Consider the following 20,998-nt stretch of genomic DNA (forward strand, 5'->3'; position numbering starts at 1 on the left):
CAAGGACCCTTGGATCGCCTCGCTATTGAATATGCTTTCTGACGCATCAACTTCCGGTTACCCGCGTGCTCTTCGCCGCCAAGCAACGCATTTCGCCATACGGGATGGCCTGTTATACCGTCGCAACTATCAAGTGACGGGTCGTAAATGGCTGCTAGTCATACCCAGCCATATGCGGTCTGATATCTGCAAATATTTTCATGCTGAACCGCAACACGCACACGCCGGTGCGCTAAAGACGTATGAGCGGATCCGCCAACGTTACTACTGGCGGGGTATGTACACGTTTGTACGCAAACACATTCGCTCATGTTCCCAGTGTCAGCAGCGCAAGACATTCCCTCATTCACCCGGTCAACTGCAGCCTTTGCCATGTCCTGCACGCCCATTCGACCGTGTTGGGATTGACCTATACGGCCCGCTACCGTGCTCTGTTAGTGGCAATCGATGGGTGATTGTGGCTGCCGACCATCTGACGAGGTACGCCGAAACGGCAGCGCTGCCTTCGGCTGGTGCTCGTGACGTTGCAACCTTCATCTTGCACCGGTTTGTTCTTCGTCATGGTGCACCACGGGAGCTCCTGAGTGACAGAGGACGCGTATTTTTGTCCGAAGTTCTGCAGCAGCTCCTACATTCATGCCGTACGGTACACCGCACATCAACAGCCTATCACCCTCAGACAAACGGCCTAACGGAACGTTTCAACAGAACCCTCGGAGACATGCTCGCTATGTATATTGATTCCGACCACTCCAACTGGGACGTTGTTCTTCCTTTCGTGACGTACGCCTACAATACGGCGATTCAATCAACAACAGGCTTTTCTCCATTTTTTCTTTTATATGGTCGTGACCCATGCAACACACTCGACACAATTTTGCCATACAATCCTGATGCCTCAGAGTTCAGCCCAGTTTCTGAAATGGCTGAACATGCCGAAGAGTGTCGTCAACTTGCACGGTCCTTCACAGCCGATAACCAAGCCCTCCAAAAAGATCGCCACGACCATGATCTTGTTCAGAATACCTTCCCCGTCGGTTCTCTCGTGTGGCTCCGACTGCCTTTCCACTCTCCTGGACTGACTCCCAAGTTTGCACCGAAGTATACGGGCCCTTACCGCGTCATACAACACCCTTCTTCTGTCACCTATGTGATTGAACCACTCAAGCCGTCCACGGACAAGCGCCGCCTTGGTCGCGAGACGGTCCACGTCAGTCGCCTCAAGCCCTGTTACGACCCTCCTGTTCTCTCGTCACCTTGAGTCGCCAGGATGGCTCGTCTTCGTCGCCGGGGCATTGTAGTGGGGAATTGGCAAGGCAATGATAGTGGGACCATCGCTGAGTGCGAAGCGCGAGCACGAGCTGTAGACACTGGACTGCCCGAGCATTTGTTTCTGTACCGGCTGTCTGCCTATTACCTGTCGTCGCTAATAAACCCCCTTGCACATGCTGCATTTTTCAAACACTAAGCTAAATTGTGCAATAGCCTTAATATGGCAAGATGAATTATATGAACACCTTCGAAGGGTTTTTGCCGTTAACATCGTGTGCCATATGAATTCCAAATTTTCCAAATTGATAAAATACCCCCCGAATATTATATGTTTTACCTACGGGTAAACACACATGAGCAGGTGCGAAGAACAAAGGTGAAGTAGAGATCAAACGATCCCACTAATCTCCCGTCACTCAGCGGGCGCGTGTAATTGCACCCCTCACCCGGGAGGCCTGTAGTAAAGCAGACGGAAAGCACTCTGCCTGTCTCAAAAGAGCATTAAAAGAAGTGAGGGAAGGGGGGCGTATGTTGCCAGATCAACATCTATGAACTAAGCTTCTGAAGGCTTGACGACATATAGCCATTGCAGCTTGTCAGCGCGTTGCTTTATGACACAGCGCCCCGCCCTCTCTCTTTGAAGAGAGAAGGCACACAGCTTTTTGTAGCCACAAGTCCTCGCTCTTCATAGAGAGAGGGCGCAGTGCTGCGTCAATAAGCAACGTGCTGATGTGCTCCACTGGTTAAGTGTAATCAGGCTTTAAGGGCGTAGTCGCGATCGCTGGCGCGCACACTAGTTCAGCAACCATCAGCAGACAGGTCGCATACACTTCAACGTGCTGCGCTCTCATTGCAAGGAGAATGTGTGAAAAACGTTCCTCTCCTTGAAGTGGCCGTAATATCGTACACCAGCGTTATGTACAGTTACGTGAGATAGAACGCAAGAGTTAGATGTCAGCCTCACTTTGTTTAAATGAATAATTTACAGCTATCGCATTCATTGCTTCACCCCTGTGGTGCAACTGTGAATATTTAGTAATGTACAACCACCCCTTTTTTATGTAACCTGCATGCGTGAGAGTCAACTGCCGAGTGGACTAGCGCGAACCACAGCGGCAATACGCCCATGTGCTCGATGAGCAGTCAAATGCACCTGTTTTTGCTATGCTGTTCTGGGAACCAGCCATCACCCCTGCTTTTGAGCACCGTTACTTTCATCCTCCTTTCTTTTTCCAAATGTTATCATCAAGTTAGAAAACAGTTCCACTGGAGTGGCGAAGTGATGAATTCAATAGCAACAAATTATAAGGCCGGCAGCCAACTCTTTTAGATCCGATATCACGTAACTCTACAGCAGCCGGGCGAAAGATTGATTTGATTTGATTTGTGGGGTTTAACGTCCCAAAACCACCATTTGATGAGAGACGCCGTAGTGGAGGTCTCCGGAAATTTTGACCACCTGGGGTTCTTTAACGTGCACCCAAATCTGAGTACACGGGCCTACAACATTTCCGCCTCCATCAAGCCGGGCGAAAGAGAAATAAATGATCATGCAGTCCCTTTGCAATGAGAGCGCAGCACATAGAAGGGTTCACGAGCCATTCGCACTTATGTCTGCCATGATCATGTGCACATGGTGATCGTGACCGCGCCCTTCGAATCAAAGTTCATGGCTGCTGCTGGAGCGACCACAGCCTTTACGAAACGTAAACTATAACCGTCTCGATGAAACCAACAGCAAGACGATGTTTCTATGTTTCTGGGCACGGCGCTTGATGGCTTTCACACCTTGCGGCTAAACTATGGTGCTGCGGGCAGTATGGAACTGATAAAACAATAGGCGCAACAGGGGTAGCTCAGCGCAAGATGGCACAGGTAAACAAGTTTGGCACAAATGGAACAGCTGTTCCGTCCCTGTGCTGGTCATTACCAGCTTCGTGGAGAACAGCGGGTTCTTCAGTTTCATGACTGCTATCACGTGCACTTGCGTGGCAGAAAATCACACTTTCCCTGCAAGATTGAAGCTATGAGTGCCATAGCAACAAATGGGAATGTTGTACATAGTAAGGCTAGCAGCTAATTCTTAGGGGTATGATCTCATGTAACTCTAGAAATACTGATCAGAACAAATCCTGCTGCTCTAGGATGCAAAACGGTTTGTGTGCTGCCTGTCATCTCAATGCTGAGAGCAAACCACACATACAAGTAGTCTAGTGATGGCCATCGAGACAACATGCTAGCCACTGCTTGCGACCTATGTCAGAGCTCGCTGTTGCTGTTTAAGCAACACATCCCCCACACTCTCTACAACGGACTCTTGCGCCAATAAGTCTCAATGCTGGAAGCATCGATGCATTCGTTGTCTTGAAAAGCTAGAGCAGAAACTGCACAGCAGGAAGCATCGGTAGAACTGTCGCCGCGTGTTGGTGTGTGGCCGAACTGTGCCATGAGTACAAGCTTTTTATCCGACGCTTTCTTGAATGCGTGCAGTCTTCAATTTTGTTATGCCTATCATTACTGACAGCACAACAATCGGCATACCGTGAAGACGGTCAACGATCATCTCATGAAGCCGGCGGAAGACTGACGAGCACATGTGAGGACCGACTAGAATGATTGCAAACAGTGTACACGAACGCTAAAACATCAATCGCCAGAGCAGACGATGAGCTGACACCATGGTAAGTGCACACCAAAGATACGAATACGCTATCGCGTGCAACAGCCAATACGAGCCGCGTGATCCCCCACTCCCTTTTTCAATTTTCTTTTTTTCTTCTCAACTACTAAGATGGAAATGTGGGAACTGGCTTTTACGAAAGAGCGTATTATATGCTCTCATCTACTAATAAGTCCCAAAATGAACATGCATATCTTTTTTGGAACATAAAACCTCACCTGGCGATTTCAAGGGCAGGAACACATGCACTGGGTTGGTATCCATGTAGACCACGAAACTCGCGGGCAAAGATGAAGTCCTGGGGGCTGACCCGCTCGGCAAGAATCTTGGAGAATTGCAGCTTGACAAAGCGCTTGACTGGCACCATGTCCCTTGACGTGAATAGCACACGCAGCATCTTCTCCAGGAGCTGCACACAAATAGAGTTCGACTGATTATCTGCTCAACATAAATTGGCTACAGGTCCACATACGAACCATGGCAAAATACTCAAAAGTTGAAACCCAATACACCGTCAATAACAATCTCGATGGAAATAATAAAAGAACATAGACACAAGAACAGGTGTAGGAAGTAAAGAATGTTAATGGCATGCTTGCTTGCGATGAATGAGAACGGGGAGCGAGCCTTGTGATGGTCACTACTTTGCGATGCCGATATTATACAGATGAGTATATCACGTAAGACTATGACAAGATGTCCAAAACACCAATAACATAATTTCATGATAACGTTGTGACTTGCTCACACAAGTTTTCTTTTCAACAAGTGTGCCTGCCGGATGAATGCCAGTTTTTTTTTTTTTTTTTTAATTCCAGACTCAATACCCCGATCACTCCACAAGTTACTTACCGGTAGATGTCACTAAGCACACATTCTCTCTAATAATGTCTTGCATTCAAAGTTCAGGCTTCCCTTATGCTGTTCAAAGTACTTAATACACATGTAATAAAGCTGAATGCAAATCACTCATACGCGTGCTAACACTTTGGAGCCGTAATGATGAAAATTAGGGCTTGACCATCATTATTAGTGAAGCAAGATGAGAGTTTCTACTTTTGCACTGCCTCCATGTAAAAAGAGAAAAATACCCGCATATTCATCCAAAATTTTATAGTACGTATATGGACATGGAACACCATGGTTTCTTTCTTAAAACCATGATTTCACATGCAAAAAAACAATATAATGAAGAAAGCAGCAGAAAGTTTTACAAGCTTGATGAAAAGCTTCACAGCATTGGGCTGATCTAGAATGCACTCCCAATGAGCGACTCACCGCAGCATCCTACTTATACCTCCAACATGTGCCAGATGTAGCCACACTTCTTCTAATCTGTACAAAGCACGCTAAAAGCCAGTTACAAACAGCAAAGTGCAAGTGCATGTAATGCTGAAGCACAGCATTCAGCATGCATGAAGACGAGCGGGGGAGGAGTTAGCATCCTCATACTAGAACCTTTGCTATGTCTGCGGACCCAGCACCTGGCATGTAGCCAAGACAGCATACTTGATTGATTGATTGATTTGTGGGGTTTAACGTCCCAAAACCACCATTTGATTATGAGAGACGCCGTAGTGGAGGGCTCCGGAAATTTTGACCACCTGGGGTTCTTTAACGTGCACCCAAATCTGAGTACACGGGCCTACAACATTTCCGCCTCCATCGGAAATGCAGCTGCCGCAGCCGGGAAGACAGCATACTTGGGAAAGTGCAAAAAAAAAAAAAAAACACTCGATCAGGAGATCTCACATGAAAAGTTATCCTAGAATACCAGCTCACTACCGAACGCAGAAGTTAAATACACAGTGGTTGTAACAAGCAATGTTTTGTAGGGACCTCTTGTTATAGTTGCAGTCACCCTATTTGGCCCCATCCTCAAATGGTTATGGGTCCAAATACGATGATTGGTAAACCTTGCAGCTGCATTTGGACCCATCAACAAATGGTGACCCCTGACCAGTCCAAGTGCCGCCATGTTTATCCCATCATAGATGCTGGCTATCCAACGCTTGAGCAAAAAACCCAACTTCTAAAGAAGCCAGGGCAACCGTTGGAGACATTGTTTAATTTTTAACTGCAGTGTAGTAAAGAAACGTAAACTGAAAATGAATTGAAGTGGACGAAAAATCACCTTTTGAGTGAGTGGTGTCCAAACACGGAAATTCCCAATTATGCATCCAAAGCTCTACTAATTGAGCTATGACAGAAGGCAGTTCCTTGTCCACTTTGCTGGGTATTTATGTGCCCGCATTTCCTCATTGTCTTAGCCAGTGCAGCTCATGGCCCAGGTAGAGTGTGCAGAACACTCTTTTTGCAAGAGGGTGCCAAGTGGCACGTGATCCGAGCACGAGGCGGCAGCTGACCTTCCCATACTAACTTTCACTGACCTAATTATCTGTCGGATTCATTTGTCGGCATCTAACATAAAAACAAGCCTTCAGAAAGACTCCTTTTCTTTCACTTCCGACAGCTGAGAAAGCACCATGATATCGCCCTCCAGCCTGTGAGATGCTCACACCTCTTGTAAAGTTGTTTGCGCCGCGTGGCACACGTGTTTCGCACAGAAGCCGAATTTCAGGGTCAAAACTATTGAGCAGTAGGTGGCGCGTTTTCAGGTTCGGTTCGGACTCTCACGGTGGATGGACGTGTTTTTTTAGCACTCCCGATTGACTGCGCAGATAAGTGGTTTTGCATGTTTTGAGCTTATCTTTATAATTAATAAGGCAGCAGTTAAAATTTTTGTAGCACTTATTACATTGTACGACTTTTTCGGGGGGTAAGTCACCAGATATTTATTAGTTTGTGTGCATGTGTGTGTTTGATTTTTGTATATTTTTGTTTTTCTCTTGCCATCTCGTGGGGGAGGTGCACGTACATCGAACACGCAAGTTTTTGTGGTAGAGCTTAAACTTTCTCTTTTTCCTAGGGCAGGGCTCGAGTTTTGTAATTATCGAGTGAGACAAGTCATAGGGACAATTGGTGTCAGAAAGACATGGTTAAAAAGATTGTAAAGTGTTTAGGATGCAGGGTGGGTTTGAAAATGGACCCAAGTGTAGAAGCGGATGGAAAAGAGGCTGACGCGAAGTGTAGGCAATGTGAGGTCGAGGAAAAAATAGAGAAAATGATGGTTGTCCAGAGTGAACTGCTGATGAGAACCACCGAGCTGGAGACTGCATTGGCGACAGAGCAAGAAAAAACAAGGGCAATGGGAGAAAGGCTGAAGTCTGCCGAGGAAGCACTAGCGAAGCTGAACAAAGGAGCGGCCTACGGAGAGAACAGTAGGAACCGGCAACCAGAACGGCGGAGAAGAAAGAGCAAGCAAGTTTGAAAAAAACAGTTTCAGTCAATTCAATTGTCGCAAGGCCCAGCTTCGGCGAAGTAGTGGTGGGGCTGAGAGGTGACAAAGCAGCCGGCGTCACAGGGGCAAGTAACCCCCAGCTGCAGGACACTCTGGCTGAAAAATCACAGCATGTGATAATCACCAGGGACTCGAATTTAAATTGATGCACAGAAGCCATCAAAGAGAGGGTAAGAGGTGACAAGAGGGTTGCAGTAGGGGCGTTCCCAGGACGCAAGCTAGAAGCAGTCATGAGGCAAGCGAGCGCAAAACTCAATATTACAGCTGATAGACGAAACCTCATGATAATTTCAGGCTGTTCAAACAATGTCTTAAATGGAAATACAGCAGGACTAGCAACCACACTGGCGAAAGGGGTCGAAAACATGTGCGCCACTTCTTCTCAGGCACAGGTAGTGATATGCACGATACCGGAGGTACCGGTGCGTGACAGCAACCTGCAAAGAGCGATTGTCAACGCAAACCAAGAAATATGGCGGATGAGTCGAGAAAAAGGCTTTGAGGTGATGGAAATAAACAAAGAGGTGCATAGGTGTGGTGGTTTTCAACGAGACAGAATTCACTTCGATGGGCGGATAGGTCATGAGGTGGACATACACGAATCTAATTAGACTATTTGAGCTAGAGCTTGCTAAGGAATGTGACAAGTCACCCCCGAAGAGAAGACACAAACCCAAAAGTTGGTGGGATGAGGAATTTAAGAGAGCCATAGCAAAACGTCGGGAAGCCTCTAGAGAACACAGACATGATAAGCAGCGGGGTGAACCGACAGATGATGTTGAAAGAAAATGGGAAATCTTTCTAAGCTGTAGAAGGGATGCATCCCTTCTGATCAATGAAAAGATTAGAAGAAAAGGAGCTTCAGTGGCTGGCAGAAGTACACAAAAAGATAGAAAGGCAACTGTGAAATTTTGGAACCATCTAAACTCCCTAAGAAATGAGATGAGCCTAGAGCAGAGGTTTGTAACTACAGTGCAGTCCACTTATAACGATACCACATATAACGATATATCGGTTATAACGATGGGTCGACTTAACAGTCTCATTTTATGCATTGGGGCTATGGGGAAAAAAACCATATATAACGATATGTTATCCACCGCATATCGGATACAACGATGAAAAGTTTGCCGCGGACGGCATGTTTCATTCAGAATAATCGTAACATTTAGATTGATAAGTTCCTCTGAAACGAACTATGCCGAGACAAGACGAAAAGTTAGCGTAGGCGAGTACGTATCTGCCGCCACTGCAGCACAGCGCCGGCAGCGCGTCCCGGCCGTTCAAAAAGCCGAGGAGAGCATCGCGAGTTGGCGCGACGCGCTACAGATGGCGCCAGCTGTGTCACGTTTTGCGCCTCGCCGCGCGTCGACCGCGGAGAGGCTGAGAGAATTAAAAAAAAAAAAGCGAAAAGCAAAGCGCCGCGCTCCGCGGCTCCCCGCCTTCTACAACGGCAAGCCGGCAAGCTACTCGTAGCTTGCCGAACGAAAGCGGGAAAGAGAGAGAAAATAAAAAAAGCGAAAAGCAAAGCGGCGCGGCGGCATCGGGGCGGGGCCTCGTTGGCATTCCGGCTGTGTACCTCTGGCTGTGCTTTCTTCCTCCCACTGCTCCCACCCCGCCGTCGGTCAGTCTCTCTTCCTCAGCGAACCCGTGATGCGTTCTTCGGAGTAAGAAATAAAGTCTTGTTTTTGACATCCTACTATCTACAATATTTATTAATTGGTGAAAATAGCGAAATGAAGCCTGGAGCTACTAAAGGTACGTCCGGTGACGATTTTTTGGCGGCAGTCCAGATATAACGATCACCGGTTATAACGATCATATTTTTAGGTTTTCTCGATATCGTTATAAGTGGACTGCACTATACAGCTGAAGGTGCTAGGATAAAAGAGGACAAAGCTATTGAATATATAAGAACAAGTGTGACAGAAAAATTTCAACAAAGAAGTGCCTTATGCACCACAATAGACAAGGATGGATCAAGTGGCGCAATGGCTCCATTTTCACAACGAGAGTGGGAAAGGGCTAAGAAGAGGGTTCCTAGTAGTAGTACATCAACAGGCCCAGAAGGCATTCCAATTATGCTGATAAAGACATTAGGCCTGAAGTCTAAGCAGGCTTTGAGAGAGGCAGTGAGCAAAATAATAATCGATGGTGAGGTCCCCGATGGATGGAAACTTAGCAGGATGAGCATGATCTATAAAGGAAAGGGAGACAAAGCTGACATAAACAACTACCGTACTATAACAGTGACATCAGTGGTCTACAGGCTGGCGATGCAGATTATAAAGGAAAGACTGCAGACATGGATAGAAGATGAGGGGGTGCTGGGGGAACTGCAGAATGGGTTTGGGAAACACAGGAGTTTGGAAGACAATCTATTCTCACTGACGCAGTGCATCGAAATAGCAGAATAGGAACACAGGCCCCTGTGGCTAGCATTTTTGAATATCAAGGGAGCATACGATAGCGTGGTTCAAGAGGAATTGTGGGGAATACTGGACACACTAGGCGTGGAAGATGGAGTTACTAATCTTTTAAAGGAAATCTATAAAAGTAACAAGTTAGTTATAATGCGGGAAAAACAGGTATCCAAGCCCACAGAGGTGAAACAGGGACTTAGGCAGGGGTGTGCACTGTCACCCTTGTTATTCATGATGTACCTACAAGGATTAGAGGCCAAATTAGAGGGAAGTGGACTTGGCTTCAACCTCTCTTCAGTCAAACAAGGAAAACTCATTGAACAGGCACTATCAGCATTGATGTACGCAGATGATATAGTGCTAATGGCCGACAACAAGGAAGATTTGCAGAGATTTATGGACATCTGCGGTAATTAGGGAAATAGGTTAGATTTCAGATTCAGTAAGAAAAAATCAGCAGTCATGATTTTTGAAGACAATGAAGGTAGTGAGCTTAGAATACAGGAGGTCACGCTAGAGATAACAGATAAATACAAATATCTGGCCGTATGGATAAGCAATGGGGCCGAGTACCTAAGGGAACACGAAATATACGTGACGACTAAAGGTAACAGGAATGCAGCAGTGATGAAAAACAGGGCACTATGGAATTACAATAGGTGTGATGTTGTGAGAGGAATATGGAACGGGGTCATGGTTCCTGGTCTGACGTTCGGCAATGCGGTCTTGTGCATGAGATCAGAAGTTCAAGCAAGATTAGAAATTAAGCAACAAGGAATAGGTAGGCTTGCCTAATGGGAATACACGAAATCAGGGAGTACAAGGTGATATGGGATGGACATCATTTGAGGGCAAGGAAGCTAGCAGCAAAATAAAATTTGAGAAGCGATTAAGAGAAATGGGGGAGGAGCGTTGGGCTAGAAAGGTATTCAGCTACTTGTACATGAAGAATGTCAATACAAAATGGAGAAAGTGAACCAAAAAATTGACTGGTAAATACTTAGAAAACAGCAGGGGATCAAACCAAAAAGAATTATCGGTTAAGAAGAAGGTGAAGGAAGCCGAGACCGATATGTGGAAAATTGGCATGATTAAGAAGTGCGCACTAGAGATCTATTGAACTTTTAAGCAGGAAATTGCCAAGGAAAAGATTTATGATAATACTCGGGGTAAATCTCTACTGTTTGAGGCCAGGACGGGAGTATTGCGAACTAAGATATATCGGGCCAAATACGAAGGGGTAGACACGGTATGCAGTGCATGTGGAGAGGAAGAGGAAAGTGCCGAACACTTGATAATGTTCTGTAAAGGGCTTTACCCTATAGTTCAGGATGATGGCGCAGAGTTTTTTAAAGCACTGGGGTTTAAAAACAGGGAGGGCAAAATAGACTTTAAGCGGGTAGAATTAACTAGAAGGAGGTCTGATTGGTGGCTAAAGTCAAGGCACGAGTGAAAATTAAACCCTTCACTGCAAAGTACGAATCCTCAACCTCACTATTTAAAGGAAAAAAAAATAGATCTAGTTTTTGGTTAAGTATTACGGCTTGGTGGCGCTAGCCACCGCCCGATCTAAAGGGTACAGCCATATTCATCCATCCATCTATCCATCGACACCACCATCATCATGGTGAAAAATGTTAGCGCCGGCGGAGACGCCTGGCGGGAAGCCTTGGTGGCGGCGCACAAGAAATAAGCTCTTTCTATGGTGGTGTTTGGCGCGAATGGTTGGCTCCAGCGGTGGGTCTGTCGTGGACAGCATCGCGGGCCGTTTGTGATGGGGCCACATGGTGAGTCAGGCGTTAGCGACACCCTCTTGTTTGCCATGCTTTTGAGTGTTGTTTAATATTGTGATTGATTGATATGTGCGGTTTAACGTCCCAAAACCACCATATGATTATGAGAGACGCCGTAGTGGAGGGCTCTGGAAATTTTGACCACCTGAAGTTCTTTAACGTGCACCCAAATCCGAGCACACGGGCCTACAACATTTCCGCCTCCATCGGAAATGCAGCCACCGCAGCCGGGATTCGAACCCGCAACTTGCGGGTCAGCAGCCGAGTACAGTGTTTAATATTGTGTAAGAATGTATTAGGGTGTTGATCACGATTGATGTTATAATAATTCGGCTGACGATATTGTCATTTTAAATTAGTTAAATAAATGTGTGTCGTTGTTTCAGGTTTGCTCCGACTGCATCTGCTGTGTCCGTTAACTCCAAGAGCGTGGCGCTCGCTCGCCTTATCGAGACCCCACACTGGCGCCCAACGTGGGGCTCTTGCAGTATTGAACGACAGTTTTCGTGGTTCTGTACAAGCTTTTGTTTGAGCAGGGGTAGAGTTGGCCTAGGTGGACTTCTTTGCAAGCGTCGGTGGTGTGCTTTGTTGAGAGCGAGGAGATCAGTTTTCGTGACGTGTTAGAACTTGTCGGCACGTTGTGTTTTTATTTTGTTGCTGTTGTTGGTTTCCCAGATTGTTGAGTTGGAACGAGAGCCATGTGGTCTGCATCCTGGGGAGAGCAAAGCTTAGAGCACATGGATTGTAGGCCAGGCCTGAAGTGAATAAGTAGGAAGCCTTTTGGGTGGTCCGTTTTTCCGTAAATAGCTTCTTCTATCTTTTGGGCTCAGGGAGCCGGGCGTCGTTGCTGTCTGGTATTGCGGCTCGACACCGGGGCATCGTGACGCCGTCCGGGACAATGGTTGCCGATCGCTCGGTGAGCTGTTGTGTGCAGCGAGCGATAGGGCCACTTTACAGAGTGGATGTCTCCTTGCAGCTGCCTCTTCTGCGCCTAGGCTAGGTGCTTGGTGGATGGCGGTTGTTGTCAAGCGATTCATTAGGCCCAAGGCTCTGCGCAGCCACCTGTGACACGTGGCACAACTAGGTGGATTGTGACGTTGAGGTGTTGCACTCTGCTTCCCTTACTTATTTTTTTTTTATCTTGCAATGTACGAGTTAGGAAAAGTCATTGTTATTTTATTTTGCGCTGGGCGTCTCGGCCGCCGCCGATGTATTAGCTAGCAGTATTGACCATTGTACCACGTGGGCGAGCAGCCTGAAGCTCCTTCCCTTTGCCCTACTGCATTGTTCTTTCGAATGTTTTGAATGTACGCGACGGGAGTGAAGTAGCCCGCAGCTGGTAGTCTTCTGCACGTCGTCAACTCCGCTGGCCAGGAATGCAGTCGTGAGGTTGGGCGATGAAGATGCCTGGGACCTGCGCAATTGCCTGCAGTCCGGCGCCCTCAGGAGTGCTGGTCGCAGTCGGGAGATGTGTCGGCTCGAGTGACAATTTGTCACATCGACGGCAATGTTGCTGTTGCGGGGACCTGTACTGAGGTGACGTCGTCAAACAGGACAATGCAGCAGTGTCGACCGGCGGCGGTGTCGCCGTGCACAGACATTCTTTAGGGACATGTGTTCTCATTTTTCGTTAGAGCTTGTGTAGCTGATTCTTTCGCGTTTTTTTTTTTTTTTTTCGGGATATGGTATGACTTAAGACTGACAAAATGTGGGGGTGCTGACACCCCCTGTAAAGTAGTTTGCATTGCGTGACACACGTGTTCTGCGCAAAAGTCGTATTTCAGGGCCACAGCTATTGAGTGGTAGGTGGCGTTGTGTTCGCGAGCGTTGATTGCCACCATCTTTATCATCATGGTTAAAAAAAACGTTAGCGCCAGCGGCGACGCCTGGCGGGAAGCCTTGGTGGCGGCGCGCAAGAAATAAACTTTTTCTTTGGTGGTGTTTGGCGCGAACGGTTGCCTCCAGCGGTGGGTCTGCCGTGGACGGCACCGTGGGCCGTTTGCGGTGGGCCCACGTGGTGATTCAGGTGTTAGCGACACTGCCTTGTTTGCCATGTTGTTGAGTGTTGTTTAATATTGTGTAATGATGGCTTATAGCGTGTTGATCACGATTGATGTTATAATAATTCAGCTAACTATATCGCCGTTTAAATTAGTTTAAATTTTAGTTTAAATTAAGTTAGTTTTTAAATTAGTTTAAATTAGTTTTAATTAGTTTAAATAAATGTATGTCGTTATTTTGGGTTTGTTCCGACCGCGTCTGCTGTGTTTTTTCTCTCCAAAAGCGTGGCGCTCGCTCGCCATATCGAGGCCCCACAAGCCCAAACGAGACCCTCATAAGGTTAGCAGACCATGAAGAAGTTGCACTGCGTCCTTACCTTAGCAACAGCAGGGCATGTGTCGCGCCGCACAGTCTCGATGCCCTTGGCATCATACTTTGGTTCCTGTTGGTCGGGGCTCTCATAGGAGAAGCCCACGTAGCGCTTCTTGGTCTGTAGTACGCACGGCTGGTACACCTGCACAAGCACACGCACTGCTGACTGCAGCCGAGCAAAGACATGTGAACAAGCACAACGTTGTACCAAGAGGATACGCAAGAGCACTGCTGCACAGGAGTCCAACGTCTTCATAAAAGAGTGCAAGCACTTTCGTAGACCTCAGCAAGTTTCTTGTGCATAAAAAGAAGCAAGCTTGAAGACATTTTATTGAGAATTAAAGTACTGGAGCTGTTGCCATTTGCATCATCATCGGGAGAGTATATTGCAGCAGCCATGAAACTGGACTATATTAAACATGCACATAAGCATAGTTAATTACCTTGAAGTTAATAATACCTCGTGTTCTAACATGAAGCTATGAGAAGTAAAATATCTTCCTACATGAACAATTTTATTATACCAAAGTATAACTCTCAATATAATGACACTTGATTGAGAGTACAGTATAACTGTACTTAATCAAGAAGTACTCTCAATCAAGTGTCATTCTCCCCATTGAGCCTCCACAGCCCTGAAAATCTGCATAAATGTATAGATCCCAAACAACACCGAACAACACGCCAACTAGAATGAAGAGCTGAAAAGTGGACCCATACCTTTTCAAGCTTCAGGCGCATTGGGCGTGGATTTTGTGCTGTCACTCGGTCGGCAATCTCCTGGCCCAAGCGGAAGGCCTCCTCTCGGGACCGGCCCTCCAGCAGTACAAACAGGCTGCACAGTAAGCATATTATATTTCAGGCAACAGCACTCCCTTCTGTCTGATAGCAAGTAATAATAATTTTTGAGGTTCAACATGCCAATACCACAATTTAATCTATGAGGCATCGCATAATGGGGAACTACACATTAATTACAACCTGTATTTTTTTATGCATACCAAAACTGAAGCACACAGCTGTACTTGCCTATCTATACTCCGCCTCATAAGTCAGACGCAATGCTGTGGAAGCTATGCAAGAAGTTCGGTCAGCACTATATGTCGACAAAAAGCGTGGAGCTCACTCAAACTCACTCAAGAAAGCACATATATACCATACTTTTGCGTGTATAACCTACACCAAAAACCCGAAAATTCGAGTGCATAACCCACACCAAAGACCTGGAAACTTAGGTGCCGAAATGGGGGCGCGAATATTACGCGAACTTTTTCCTATAGTGATGCTTTACAGCAATACGTGTAGTGCCATGAAGTCCTTGAACAGTGCAGCAAAGAATAAGGAAGCGGTTTCCCCAAATTCGTGTTGCTTTGCAAGTAATACGGCAGCTTGCGGATGATTTCGGTTTCGCTTACTTGCATCGTCGAAGCGTTTAGAGGAACATTTGGGGAGAGGCGATTTGATTGTTCAGTGTAAACCTCAGTGTCCCATTACAAGTATATTTTTTGGACGTTTGTGGCGGCACAGTGACCCTCCACCACCCTCCTCGTGCTCCTACATCACGGACGTCATTTTTACTTTTTAAAAGGGCTTGCTGAAAGGTGGTGCTGTCTAAAAGTAGAAATAAAGAAAAAGCCTTTTTGCAAAGTTCTCTACATCCTGACCCATTCGTAAAGCCTAAGTCAACCTGTTCTGTCACCATAAGTAGCTTCCAGCGGCAGTCCTTCACCGCACAGCCAAAACTGAAGATCATCGCCATCGCCGAGGAATTTGGGAATCGCAAAGCGGGAAGATAGCTCGATGTGGACGAGTGTTGCGTGCAACTGTGGAGAAAAAGAAAGACGGCCTACAAGCCATGCAACACGACCGTAGATCATTTCGCGGCCCCAAGACCGGTGCCTAACCTGAGCTACAGATGCGACTAGTAAAAGTCATCGAAGATGTGAGAAGCAGGGGTCACGCCGTATCCACCAAGATGGCCAAATGGAAGAGCGGCGACTGTAAATGGAGCTAGTCCTACCTCACAGGCTCCTTGCGAGTCACGAATGGCTGCACCGCTTTATGAAGGGCCAAGGGCTCCCAATCAGATGGCGGACTACAATATGTCAGTGTTTGCCGGCATCTTACGAGGAGAAGCTGCTAAGCACCAAAGATATGCAATTGGCTTGAGAAAGCAGCACAATTACATTTTCTCTTAAATCGAGAATGCAAATGAAACTCCTGTTTATTTTCACACGTTGTTGGACACAACGACTGAAAAAACGGGGAGCAGTTTGGTAAGCGTGCTGACCAGCGGGAGCAAGAAACTGCGCTGGCCAACGGCACGAAACTGTGACCGTACGTCATCCTGAAAAGGAAAACTGTTCCGAATATTCCTTAGCCTGCCGGTGTGGTGCTGCATGCACACAAGAACGCATGGATGAACACTGACTTAAAGTGAAGCAAAACGAAGAGGCGAGCGAGTTGGTACTAATCCATAACAACGTAAATGTAGCGCGAAAAAAACAGGGACAAGAAAGGGTACACTACAAAGCGCTTGTGGTGTACCCTTTCTTGTTCGTGTTTTACACGCTACATTTACGTTTTTATGGATCAGTGACTTGTTTGTGGACTAGGTCAAAACGGTATAGGAGAAGAGGCCCGGTGCAATGTTCGCAAAGAGATTCATGCTCGTTTTTGACTCGTTCCACTAGTGACCATCTTTAGAGCAATGTTGCACATATGAGCTATGTTGCTTGAGCAGTAGCTTTTGTACCGCCTTTCCTTCATATCATATATGCGGGCAATACGCGAGAATTTTTTTGTTCTTCTTTGTCGGCAAGCTGAAAGTGTGGATGAGGATTATATGCAGGGGCTGACTACACAGGCGAAAATACGGTATATTTCTCTTAGGGCTCAATAGAACACAGACATTAAAATTTTTGTGACCGGACTCACTCGGACTCAAACTCCCCAGAATGTTGCTCACCTGGACTCGCTCGGACTCACAGCTCCATCAGAGTCTCAGCAAGTCAACAATGTACAACTACGTGCGCCTCGCACGCGGCTTTCATGGACATTGTAAACACTTGTGAGAGCCGAGCAGGAGTATGCACGGGATGTGTCGCCCCGGCCCACAAATGAAACAGCAAAAACCGAAAACCAAAGAGACACTAAGAAATCCAGAACAATGCATTAATCACTGTACAACTGGGTCCGTTTTTTTCTAAAGCGCAAGGTATCTGCATTTCTTATTCAGCCAAAAAATTTAAAAAGGTTGGTAAAATCACAGAACAATTTTTAGGTGAAAACATATCTAATGCGAGAAAGTCCCCGTAATCTCCACATCATTGCACTCAATGTATAGAACAGTTTATAAATATGGCCACCATGGCCGGGAATGGAGCTCACATCTTTAGACATGGCAGTGCCACACCCTCATTCTTAGTATAGCATGGCCAGTACAGTGTTAAACAATTGACGCATGTTCAATGCAATACGACTGTGTGTTCAATGAGACGCCCACACAAGCTGGAGCATCCACATTGCTCAAGAAAGGCTAGACATTAGCCAATCGAGCAATACACATACCAACATTATTTTTTAAAGGGACACTAAAGAAAACTATTAAGTCGACGTTGATTGTTGAAATGGCGGTTCAGAAACCTCGTAGTGTTACTTTTGTGCCAAGAAAGGGCTTATTTTGAAATGAAATCACGGTTTAGTGCTCTGGATCGGGTCAGCGCACTTCAAACTACCCGCCTCAAGAAGCGGACCGACAGGACCGTCTCGCATCACTGCTGCTGTGCCCAACATTGCCCGGCTTTACTCCGCTAGCAGTAGCAGACCAAATGCAGCGGGAGCCATAGCAACAACAATGGCCATTGATATATTCCCCACCATTGGCTTCGAGGTTGCAAATGCTTGTTTCAGCTGCGCCCCGCTAGATGGCACTACCTGTCCCGTGTAACTACGCAAAATTTTTTTCAACCACTCGCGCCATTCCCCATAGTAAAGTCCAGCGGTTCTTTTTCCTATGAGTCAAACAGAAACGAACAAGTAGCATTTTATTGCATCTCTTGATGCAAGGAAGGTTCTTTATTTGAGTGCAGTTAGATTGATTACTAGTGATTGATTGTACGCGATTCGTCTGATGTCATCGGGATCATTTTGAAAATGACCTACTGCAGCGCTTGTGTTCTTGTGCATTTACCTTAATTTTTCAGAAGGAGGGCACTGTTGTTGAAATATTGTCGTTTTAGATGTTGTCATACATTGAGCTATCACTCTAGTGTAAATTATTTGACTTTAGAGTCCCTTTAACAAAAGCACAACATATTGGTATGCTGATCAGTACGTGCTACCTTAAGACCTAGCAAATGGTGCTCCATCAGGTCATCCCCGAAGCTTTGGTATTATAAATTCTGCTCAGCCAACCACAGTGAAGAGCATACAATAGAAGGCAGAGCATGTGTATTACTGGTGTGGTGAAATCCCCTCCACTTTTCTTCTGAGAGTGTTTCTGCACAAAGGCTCAACCACTGCAGCTCACAATGAACAAAACAGCACACACATGCCACAGAATGTCTTCGAGCAGAACCTAAAAGGGCTACGAAAATATGTTCCATTTAACAGCAGTTTCAAGTAATGAAAAACATGTGTGGAGTTGCAGCTGTCAAATACAAAAACTTCCATGTCTAAAGACACTGCAGAGACACTCCCTCCTTGTCCTTGGTTGTCAATATGCCTGTGCAAAAAGTAAATCTTCAGTTTGAAGCAAATTAAAATAATATATATAATTTATTATAAACCAATATTGTCATATCTGTTATGACCTAACTTACACAGCATTTTTCAAAATTAAGTTTTTTTTTTTTGTTTCAAGGAAGATGAAACAACTTTGAATAGTAGCATGATTTGACTTCCTGTAGAATGCAAGCGGTAACCTGCAAATTATGTTCGTTTTAAAATTTACTATACTTAGAGCACATAAAGCAGTGTAACAAGCTTTTAAACTTTAAAGATGACGAACCAATGTGAGGGTATGATGTTCATTTAACCTTCAAGTAAGGCTTCGCGGCAGTGCGGATCACGTTCCCCACCAAAAGTGCTTTCACAGCTTCGAACACCTGCACGACAGTGAAACCACCTTTAGAGAGAAGGGCAGTTACATGCGGATTAATATACACCAATTTGTTCAATTCAAGTACTTCGAAATTTTCAACAATTTCAATTCCAGTCAATACGAATTCAAATACTGTAATATCCCAATAATAGCAATAGTTGAGCTAGTTGGTGGTTCATACTTGGGAAGTAGAAACAGCGCACAAATATAGACGAGGACAGAGGAAGAGACGACACCGCGCTGAACTCGCAACTAAACTTTATTGGAAGATACACGCACATATCTCAAGCATTCGACCCAGTCACGTAGAAAACCAAAGGCGTCTGCGCATCAAAGCAAACAAGGTACGAAACAAGCCTAATCATATTGAACATCAACACGTGTGTGACAACCACTTCCAAGAAGTTGTCCTCTGTTTGCTCCCGCATGCATAAAAGAAGTTCGAGTTTACGTAAGACCTGCTCGTTCTTTCTGGAGAAGAGAAAAAATAGATATGTTCAGTGTAAACCGTGTGTTGTATATATGTTGCCATTGTCATGCGGGGGGGTTTACATAGAACAAACCGGGCGGTGCATTAACGTGAGACTAAAAAAACACTTAACCTCTTCAACGGCCGCTGGCGGGTTGCACCTGCCAGCTCATTGTAGGGAGTGTGGCTGCCAACCTTTGGCAGATAAAGCCACTTGTTTGTTTGGACATCGGGACAAGTGCACCAGGGAAGTGATGGAGGCTTTTTTCATTGAAAAGGAGGGGGAAAGGTGTGTAAGCAAGCCGTCCGTGGCCCTTGGTGAAAATGAAGTTCGTTACCCGGGTTCAGCGCTGCCATGTTAGATTGTTAGTTTCTTAAGGACTGTCGCATATGCTTTTGGCAAGTAGGAAGGTGTGTTTTTGTTTGTATCTGGGTTGTTACACACGTGTTGATGTTTAATATGATTAGGCTTGTTTCGTACTTTGTTTGCTTTGATGCGCAGACGCCTTTGGTTTTCTACGCGACTGGGTCGAATGCTTGATATATGTGCGTGTATCTTTCAATAAAGTTTAGTTACAAGTTCAGCGCGGTGTGGTCTCTTCCTCTGTCCTCGTCTATATTTGTGCGCTGTTTGCTCTTCCCAAGTAAAACTGTAATAACCCTTCAAAAATTCAAAGCATGCAAATATTTTCAGAATCCTAGTTTTCCACCCTTTATTCCCTACCTTATTTATTATAAAGCCTAAAGCGCTCGTACGAGACCTATGAATATTTTATCAAATATTAGAGTCAAAATTCGTTTTGACACAAATTAAAAATTTTCTAAATTCTCAGCATTAGAAGCGAATTATATTGTTACACAAGGCAAGGTAACTTAATGGGGGTTTTTAATGGGCCCCGAGTCGGCGATGCGATCACAGTATAATGATGATGATCTCCACCGTCATGGCTCGTACCCACTCAGAGGGATCGCAGTGAAGGCAACGTCGTTTTCCTTCTCTACCCATGCTTCCCTTGTTTTTCCTGGTAGTGATACTTCTTATTCCTCCGGTCTCAGACGAAGCCCTCTGGGCGAGTCATTCTTGCATCCTTCGTGTAAACGGCTTCAGGCGGGCAACATGCGTCACCTCTGTCTTGCATGAACGTCGGCTACTAGTGGTGACACGTGCAATTTCATAGTTGACCTCGCTGAGACGATGGAGTATCACGAAAGGACCGGTGTAGTGTGCCAGTAGCTTTGGGCTCAAGCCACATCTGTGTGTTGGGGTCCACACTCACACTAGATCACCGTGGGCATAGGTTACATGCCTGTGTTGACTGTCGTAGCGAGTTTTGGAGGACTTTTGCGCTGCCAGTGTACGTAAGCAGGCAAGTCGACGTGTCTCTTCCACACGACACAAAGTTTCCGCAATTGTTAAATCGTCATGGATGACAAAAGGAAAGATAGTGTCCAGCGTATGTCGAGGTGAGCGAGTGTAGAGCAAATAGAAAGGGCTGTAGCCTGTAGTTTCATGTTTCGACGTG

At 45.9% G+C, this 20,998-nt stretch overlaps 1 protein-coding gene across 2 annotated transcripts in view; it reads right to left on the reverse strand.

Moving 5' to 3' along the window:
* Positions 1–20,998, reverse strand: part of PolZ1 (DNA polymerase zeta catalytic subunit) — a 282,317-nt gene that overhangs the window by 11,884 nt on the left and 249,435 nt on the right. For both annotated transcript variants that reach the window (XM_075896104.1, XM_037424966.2), the window contains exons 28-30: positions 14,623–14,737; positions 13,907–14,044; positions 4,171–4,361 (exon numbers count right to left, since the gene is read on the reverse strand). In XM_075896104.1, coding sequence (XP_075752219.1) covers positions 4,171–4,361; positions 13,907–14,044; positions 14,623–14,737 — 444 coding nt within the window. The remainder of the gene's footprint in view (positions 1–4,170; positions 4,362–13,906; positions 14,045–14,622; positions 14,738–20,998) is intronic.

The sequence above is a fragment of the Rhipicephalus microplus genome, chromosome 5 (genome assembly GCF_043290135.1).
Source record: "Rhipicephalus microplus isolate Deutch F79 chromosome 5, USDA_Rmic, whole genome shotgun sequence".
In the NCBI taxonomy this organism is placed as follows: domain Eukaryota; kingdom Metazoa; phylum Arthropoda; class Arachnida; order Ixodida; family Ixodidae; genus Rhipicephalus; species Rhipicephalus microplus.